Source organism: Nicotiana sylvestris, chromosome 12 (assembly GCF_000393655.2).
Source record: "Nicotiana sylvestris chromosome 12, ASM39365v2, whole genome shotgun sequence".
NCBI lineage: Eukaryota > Viridiplantae > Streptophyta > Magnoliopsida > Solanales > Solanaceae > Nicotiana > Nicotiana sylvestris.
In genome coordinates, this window is record NC_091068.1 from 55,186,933 (window position 1) to 55,196,095 (window position 9,163).

Sequence of the window (9,163 nt, forward strand, 5' to 3'; positions counted from 1 at the left end):
GGATGAATACAGGGAATTTATTGTAATAAAATTATTGGAAATGTATGTCAAGGTGGAAGACGTTCCCAATAATGAGGGCGTGCATAGTAGGGATAATCCTCAGTCATCGAGTGGTTATTCTGGAGCAGTTTTTGTCGGACAGATTGCTGATGAAAGAGTTTGCCTTGATTTAAACTTGTCACCACCAGCGAATGAGCAACAACAAAATAATTTTTCGACTTTATATAATCAACAAGACAACTGGTAAACTTCAATTCCGTAGGTGCTTTAGCGATGTTTATTTTATGTTTTAATTGGATTTGTATTAACACTCATATTTTTCATAGGGGGTACCGTCCGGATACGAATTTTACAAGTTATGACCCCGCCCCTAGTTGGAATATGTGTAGTTCTGGAGTATTGGACCACGGTGGTCCATCCGGGAGTCATCACCAACAAGCAAATATCCATCATGAAACGTTAAGATAGTACGACTTGTAAGTAAAGTGATATAGCTATATCTAAAGTATTTATCTAGTTGGGTATATTATCATTTTATTATTTTTGTGCAGTGAAAACGAGATTCTTGAAGCTCCTAACCTCACACAGTTGCCCATAGACGACGTATTTACTCGTGATTTGGCAGATGCGCAGAGTCAGGAAGATGATAGTGATTATGACAACAATGCGGATGAGTCTGGGGATGACACACCCTTCCATGATGAGGGTGATGATGAGGAGGAAGTGAATGTTGAACCTGAGCTGACGAGGGAGCATGTTCCTCCACCTCCAGCTAGACCAAGAGTGTACGAGTCCCACGTGCCATTTCATGAGCGGAATATTCCCTACCTTGATAATTTGCCAAGCATGCCGAACGTGGATGCCCTCACAAGGGATGATGATGAATTTCGGTCAGCGATGTGGGATGAGTCTAGACCAGCTGTTCTGACAAAGACATGTATTTCCCTGATAAAGCTCGCTTAATTAGGGTTGTAAAAATCTACAGTATAAGAGAGTGCCGTGAGATGACGGTAAGTGAGTCAACTACGGAGAAATACAAGGTTGTATGCCGTAGAGACTTTATGGGTTGTGTGTGTTAGCTTAATAAATTAAATAATTAATTATGTTTAAAATTGGACTGAATAATTATGTATGGGTTCCAGGCTCGATATTTGAGGCCCGGTAGCACCGAGTTATCCTTAATTATTATGCGTGTTAATTTCAACATTTTTAGAATTGTGTGTGTTAGCTTAATAAATTAAATAATTAATTATGTTTAAAATTGGACTGAATAATTATGTATGGGTTCCAGGCTCGATATTTGAGGCCCGGTAGCACCGAGTTATCCTTAATTATTATGCGTGTTAATTTCAACATTTTTAGAATTGTGTGTGTTAGCTTAATAAATTAAATAATTAATTATGTTTAAAATTGGACTGAATAATTATGTATGGGTTCCAGGCTCGATATTTGAGGCCCGGTAGCACCGAGTTATCCTTAATTATTATGCGTGTCAATTTCAACATATTTAGAATTGTGTGTGCTAGCTTAATAAATAAAATAATTAATTATGTTTAAAATTGGACTGAATAATTATGTATGGGTTTCACGCTCGATATTTGAGGCCTCGGTAGCATCGAGTTATCCTTAATTATTATGCGTGTTAATTTCAACATTTTTAGAATTGTGTGTGTTAGCTTAATAAATTAAATAATTAATTATGTTTAAAATTGGACTGAATAATTATGTATGGGTTCCAGGCTCGATATTTGAGGCCCGGTAGCACCGAGTTATCCTTAATTATTATGCGTGTTAATTTCAACATTTTTAGAATTGTGTGTGTTAGCTTAATAAATTAAATAATTAATTATGTTTAAAATTGGACTGAATAATTATGTATGGGTTCCAGGCTCGATATTTGAGGCCCGGTAGCACCGAGTTATCCTTAATTATTATGCGTGTTAATTTCAACATTTTTAGAATTGTGTGTGTTAGCTTAATAAATTAAATAATTAATTATATTTAAAATTGGACTGAATAATTATGTATGGGTTCCAGGCTCGATATTTGAGGCCCGGTAGCACTGAGTTATCCTTAATTATTATGCGTATTAATTTCAACATTTTTAGAATTGTGTGTGTTAGCTTAATAAATTAAATAATTAATTATGTTTAAAATTGGACTGTATAATTATGTATGGGTTCCGGGCTCGATATTTGAGTTAATTTTGCAACATATATTAATTTGTTACTTTTGTAAGTTTATTGTTATAAATTAAATAATTAATTTTGTAAAGTGTAATTGGATAGAGTTTGTAGTTAGTACATACTTAAACTACATAGACTCTACGCTAAAAGGCTCTACATTTTACTACGCTAAAATGCTCTATATTTTACAACATTAAAAGGCTCTATATTTTACTACGCTAAAAGGCTGTTTATTTTACTATGCTAAAAGGTCAATATTACATATAAAAACAACTAACATAAAATACAAATATGAACAACAAACAAAATAAATAATATTAACTTTTTAACAATACAAATAATTTATCAAATTTTAACAATTTTTTGTACCAAAGCTAATAAATCAATCCGGATATAAATAAGATAAAATTTAAACACAAACATAACACAAATTAACATGGAAACACATTAAACAATACAAATATGCATGTACTATACGAGTTTCGACATAAACAAAATCGAAATACCTTGATTTAAGTTTTTTGAATTTGATTGAAATCGAATTTTTGCACCCGAAAGAAAGAATCCAAAGCTTGTCTTGTATGTGGGACCTACACTCCTTGCTCTTTAGGTGACGGGTGGGGCCGAATTTTTTTTTTTGAAGTTTGTCGCGGGGTGGGGGAGGGGGGACCAGCAGAATCGGAATTTTTAAAAGAGGGGGCGTCGGTTCAGTGGTCCAAGGAAGAAGAAGGGGGTTTATTTTATTAAAGCTATTCGCAGTATTATACTACGTTTTAAGTAAAACGCTGTATAATACTGCGAACAACTTTAATAAAATATAGTTGGGCCCAGATTTTCGTATAAAATGCAGTATTATACTGTGAATTACAAAAACAAAAAAAAATTTAAAGTAAAATGCAGTATGGTACTGCGAATTACAAAAAAAATAAAAATTTAAAGTAAAACATAGTACATGCTGCATTTTACTTTAACGGTTTCCGTTAAAATAGTTCGCAGTATAATACTGCATTTTACTCGTTTATGTAACTTCTTTTTTAAGTAGTAGAAAAATATTTTTTGTCCAAAAAAACATCAAAAAAGTTTTGGACTCGAGACTATACAGCAGTAAGTAAATAAGAGTAGGAATAATAGTCATTTAAAAAGGTTGGTGAGGTCAGAAAAGATGCAACCGTACGCCAGTCAGCGAAAAGTTGTAAGATATTTTAAGATTTAGGAACCCCACCTCTTCGCCCTCCCCTCCTCATTCCATCCAATTTGCGCGAGATCATCTATCATCTCTGTCCATTTCAAAGTTTGAAGAACAAACATTGAACTCTTGTTAAACATTCAGAAAATCCAAAATCCAAATATCATCAACTAATTAAACCTAGCCTTCAAACTCTTGACATACAAAAAATAAAATCTTTTTGTGTTCTTATCAAGACAAGATTGCACAATATTTCTAGCTTAGCGCCGCCAAACCCAGATCGTTTTCCTAGGGTTTTGGAATCGTAATAATGAGCCAGAGAAGCAGTGGAGACAGCCGTCCCTGCGATTTCTGCAATCAGCAGATTGCCGTACTTTACTGTCGAGCTGATTCAGCAAAGCTGTGTCTTTTCTGTGACCAGCACGTTCATTCAGCTAACGCCCTCTCCAAGAAACACATCCGATCTCAGATCTGTGACAACTGTGGCTCCGAGCCTGTCTCCATCCGTTGCGCCACTGACAACCTCGTACTCTGCCAAGAATGCGATTGGGATGCTCACGGCAGCTGTGCACACGATCGGACCCCTGTTGAAGGGTTCTCTGGATGTCCTTGTGCTTCTGAGCTTGCTTCAGCTTGGGGTTTAGATATTGAGGCCAAGAAACCACCAACACCTACTCATTTACAGCCCACTTGGAATGGTTTTTTAGAGCCTTGTAATTGGATGTGTAAGGATGTTATTCCTCCTCCTTCTTCTGTCTTGTTGAAAGATTTAATGGTACCTAACGCTAATAATAACAATTCTGGGATTTACTCCACAACTCGTGAGGTGGGTAGAAAACAAAATCCAACTTGTGGCAAGCAGAAACAAGTGATATTGAAACAATTAATTGAGTTATTCAAGAGAGATTTGGCAGATGGGGTTGGAGGTGGATCGGAAGATTTAGTTCCAAAGACACCTAATGGGAGTAGTGATTGGCAGGGAAATGTTAATGTGACGGAGGGGAGTGATGCGGTTATGGGTGGTGTCAATCAGCAGCTTGAGCCGCAGAGTGTGCCGTTTACCTCTTTGCTTATGATGCAGAAGCCTCATAATTCAAAAAACAGTGACCGCATGGTGGAAGGGAATATTTTGTCGAGCGGAAATTCCTATGTTCAAAACACCCAGGTATTATCATAATTTCATGGTGCTAATTATAACTTTATCGGTCATAGCTAGGATATTTTGCATAGCCTGAACAAGTGTGATGAATTAATCCACTTCTGTTGTCTTGTTCTTTATATCACATATTGTTCAATAAAATTGCCTTTGTTTCAAATGTGAAAAGCTAAAGCGTGTCGTGCAGAATTGCAGAATAAAAACTGTTTTTTTAGCATCGAGTCGTCATTGAACTGGGCATTTCTTCATACTAATAGTGATTTGATTGATAATTGAACATCCAACATGAATCTGCACGTATGATGATTCGTTTGAGTTGAGAAAAGAATAGATGATAAGCCCATATCATTATAGTGTTTGGTGCCTTTTGAGTATATTTGGGATGTGAACAGACTTGAGATTCTGCTTTGATTTGTTTCCAGTGCGCATCTACAAAGCAGAGGAAAATTCTGTCATATTGGAATCTTGGGGGTAGGCGTTTTAGAGGTTGGGAAAAAAATTTCTTGTACTAATGGAATTGGTTATGTCATATTTGTACCGGCAGCATGCAAAATTTCCTTTTCTGTCAAGTTTTGTTAGATCTTGAGTTGGTTGTGGGTAATAATCTAGATCTATACCAGTCGATCCTCGTTTTTGTGGTTTTTAGTGATTTTGGCATATGCATAAAGTTGCATGAGAACCACATATTCTCTCTATGGTCTATTTTGGTTGTTGAGGTGTGTCTCAAGATAGTATCTTCATTTTTAAGTAAATAAAGATACATAATGCTACTATGTTGCATTTGATATTCTGTTTCAATATTAAGACAATCTTCTATTCCCGTTTCTTTTTCTAAAATGGGATTGTCTATTTCCATTTTTGAAAAAATATGATATTCAGAACTATCTTTGAGCTGTCAAAATCAGTCGTACACCTTTAATCTTCTCTGGTGAAAAGCATTATGAAATTTAAAAACATGCAACGAGCTTAATGACTGTAAAATAGACTTGTCAGAGAATTATACTTTTGCTCTTTTGAACTGACAAAATTTAAAAGGAAGAGATATGGTTGAACAGGACATGTTGCTGATATACTTTATTTTGTACCCTCTTTAGTTACCTGAAATGATACTAGCTTCTTCTCCTCTACTGCTTCCTTCTTTGATCCAGTTCTTGAAGTTGGACTGATTGTATTCACGGCCTTGTTGTGTTTGCTTTTTCAGATATGGGATTTCAATCTGGGGCAGTTGAGGAGCCATGAACAGTCAAGCTCAGTGGAAGCCGACTACAGTGAGAGCGACATGGCTTACATGATGAAAAGCTATGGTGAACTCATAAAAGGAACATCATTAGCAACTTCAAAAGGATTAGAACTCTCAGGCATTAACCGCTCAGTTGCCCATGAAGATATGACAGCTTTCAGTGTAAGCTCTAGCCACCGTTAAGTTTATCTCATTTGTTCTATTTTAATCCATTAAATCAATTATTGTGGCATGATTGAGTCTTGAAACCCGTACTTTAAGTGACAGATAACAAAAATGTCTGAGTGACAGATGTCTGTTACCAACCTTGTCAGTTCTTTGTTCTGTCTTGGAGGATTGTTGAGGTTTCTTTTGTGTTAAGGAGTCGGATATATAATACCTTTACAATTTTGTAAATTCTAACAAAGGCATGGTGTACAACTGATTCTGCAATACATTTAACCAGAATACGGCCATGTCAATTTTAATTAACTCTAGAACTTTCTATAGTCTGCTTTAGGAACCACGACCATTAGTGGTTCTGTTGATTCACCTTGGACACTGCTTTTGACATTACTTTTTCCAATTAGCTTGGGTTAATGTTATTGAGAATTTGAGGTACCACATTATTACCTGATTAATAAATAAATGATCGATAGTGAGGCCATACATAGTAATGCTGACAGTAACGCTTCATTTTCTCTTTGGTATACATGGATGGATAGTGAAGTTATCTGCAAAAAGACGGATGTGTCAAATGGTATGGTATAATAATGTCTTCCTCTTGAATCTGAGAAATTACTTGCTTCATGCCTTGCAGAATAATTCGAATAACCGAGGGGGAAGCCAGGGGCCAGCTACATCTGAGAGCAACAATTTACCAATAATTAAGCTTTCTTCTGACTCTGGTTATGCTAAACGGAAATGCTGTGGTGTGTCTAAAGATTTGAACTTTATGGAGCAAAGCATTTTTGTGGGAGGTGAAAACACCGGTGAGGAAATACTCAAGGCTGATATGGAGCTTCTGGCGAAGAACAGAGGAAATGCAATGCAACGTTATAAGGAGAAAAAGAAAACACGAAGGTAGGTTATTTCTTTTAGTTTTCCTTCAGCATAGTTTTCCCTTGTCACCTCTTGAGTTTATCCCTATATCTCGGTTTTGTTGAATCTCTGAGTGTGAGTTGTGATGTCCAGATATGATAAGCACATTCGTTATGAATCAAGGAAGGCAAGAGCTGATACTAGAAAGCGAGTTAAGGGTCGATTTGTCAAGGCTAATGAAGCTCCAGATGGCTGAATACCCGTTGAATGACAGAGGATAAGGATCTTTCTGTCTGTATGTATATATTTCTTAGCCTGCTTAATATTTGTAATCTTAGGATGCGTTGTGCATCTGTAGCACCATTTGTTAGTTAATATTCTACTCACTCTTCGTGCTTCTGCATATATATCAAGTGCTTGCATGTACAACCTTGATTGGGACCAGCCTTTTGAGGCAAGTCTTGGAAGTGAAATCTTGGCTAATTTTGTCTGGCATTGATTGGGATATTTTATGATATGAATCCACAAAGAACAAAAGTGATATCCACAACCCTAACAACTATAGGGGTATCAAATTATTGAGTCATGCTATGAAAGTTTGGGAGAGGGTGATAGAAGTGAGGTTGAGGAGGACGGTGTTTATTTCAGACAACTAGTTCGTGTTCATGTCAGGGCGTTCTACCAAGGAAGCTATCCACCTTATTAGGAGGTTGGTGGAACAGTACAGAAGGACCTGCATATGGTGTTTATTGATATGAAGAAAACGTATGATAAGGTTCCTAGAGAGGTTTTATGAAGATGCCTGGAGGCAAAAGGTGTACCGATTACTTACATTAGGGTGATTAAGGACATGTATGATGGAGCTAAGACTCGGGTTAGGACAGTGGGAGGCGACTCGGAGCATTTTCAGATTGTTATGGGGTTGCACCAAGGGTCGGCGCTCAGCCCATTCCTATTTGCCCTGGTGATGGATGCACTGACACACCATATCTAAGGGGAGGTGCCATGATGTATGTTATTTGCTGACGGCATCGTTCTAATTGATGAGACGCGAGGCGATGTCAACGAGAGGCTGGAGGTTTGGAGACAGGCCCTCGAGTCTAATGGTTTCAAGTTGAGCAGGACTAAGACGGAATACCTAGAGTGCAAGTTCAACGCCGACCCGAAGGAAGCGGGAGTGGACATGAGGCTTGAATCATAGGTCATCCCCAAGAGGGGCAGTTTCAAGTACTTTGGGTCGGTTATACAGGGGGATGGTGAGATCGACGAGATTGTCACACACCGTATAAGGGTGGGGTGGATGAAGTGGAGATTAGCTTCTGGAATCCTGTGTGACAAGAAAGTGCCACTGATACTCAAAGGTAAGTTCTATAGAGCGGTGGTTAGACCGACCATGTTGTATGTGGCTGAGTGTTGGTCAGTTAAGAACTCGCATATCCACAAGATGAAAGTATAAAAAATGAGGATGCTGAGGTGGATGTGCGGGCACACTAAGATGGATAAGATCATGAATGAAGATATTCCGGAGAAGGTGAGTGTGACCCCATAGATGACAAGCTGCGCGAAGCAAGACTCAGATGATTCATTTGTTTAATAATGCAACTCGATAGAAGAAAATTTGTTTGGTGATGTGGGTTAATTTGTTTGTATCTGACGGTTCTCGTTTACTAACGTGGAATGATTATCTTAACCCCGTGCAGCTGTTGCTTTCTTATTAAATTCAACATAGTACTCCCTCTGTTTCCAATTAGATAGGTGCTTTCTTTTTTGGTCTGTTCCAAAATAAATGACACATTTTTAAATTTGAAAATAATTTAACTTTAAACTCTTCATTTTACCCATTTTACCTTTAATGAGAAGCTTTTATAACTATATAAATGTCATGATCCTACAAAACTTTTACCCCTTAAGCTTTTAAGACCACAAGTTTCAAGTCTTTTTTTCCCTTAAACTCCGTGTCGAATCAAACAACCTCATCTAAATTGAAACGGGGGTAGTATTAAAATTCAAATGATGTATTAACATTGCGGATGTAGATGACGGCTCTTAATTGTGTTTTGGAGGAAATACTGTTGGTTCATCAAGGAAATGAAGAAGCAAATGTAGATGAGTGTTAATAAAAGATGCAGGCATAAATTAAGCCACTTGCGCATTGATCCGTGATAGTATAGCTTTTTCTTGCGGAGATGTGAAGTGTGTAGGTTGGGATATCTTGTGAAAGCTCTTTTATCCTGTGAATGCTTTTAAGGATCATCTAGCAGAGAAAAGAACCTACCGCTTCCTATTTACTTCATTCACGCCTTTGCATTTCTTTCTTTATGAGACAATTTGAACAATGTTTTCAGTCACTTGAATTATTCAAACTAAAACAGAGT

The 9,163-nt window shown here is 37.1% G+C and overlaps 1 protein-coding gene across 1 annotated transcript; it reads left to right on the forward strand.

The window, feature by feature from the left end:
• The first annotated feature begins 3,364 nt into the window (after positions 1–3,364).
• Positions 3,365–7,271, forward strand: LOC104245655 (zinc finger protein CONSTANS-LIKE 14-like). Its single transcript, XM_009801296.2, has 4 exons — positions 3,365–4,537; positions 5,730–5,930; positions 6,568–6,830; positions 6,942–7,271. Exons 1-4 carry the CDS (start codon positions 3,683–3,685, stop codon positions 7,042–7,044), a joined length of 1,422 nt encoding a protein of 473 aa, XP_009799598.1. The 5' UTR covers positions 3,365–3,682; the 3' UTR covers positions 7,045–7,271.
• The last annotated feature ends 1,892 nt before the right edge of the window (positions 7,272–9,163 follow it).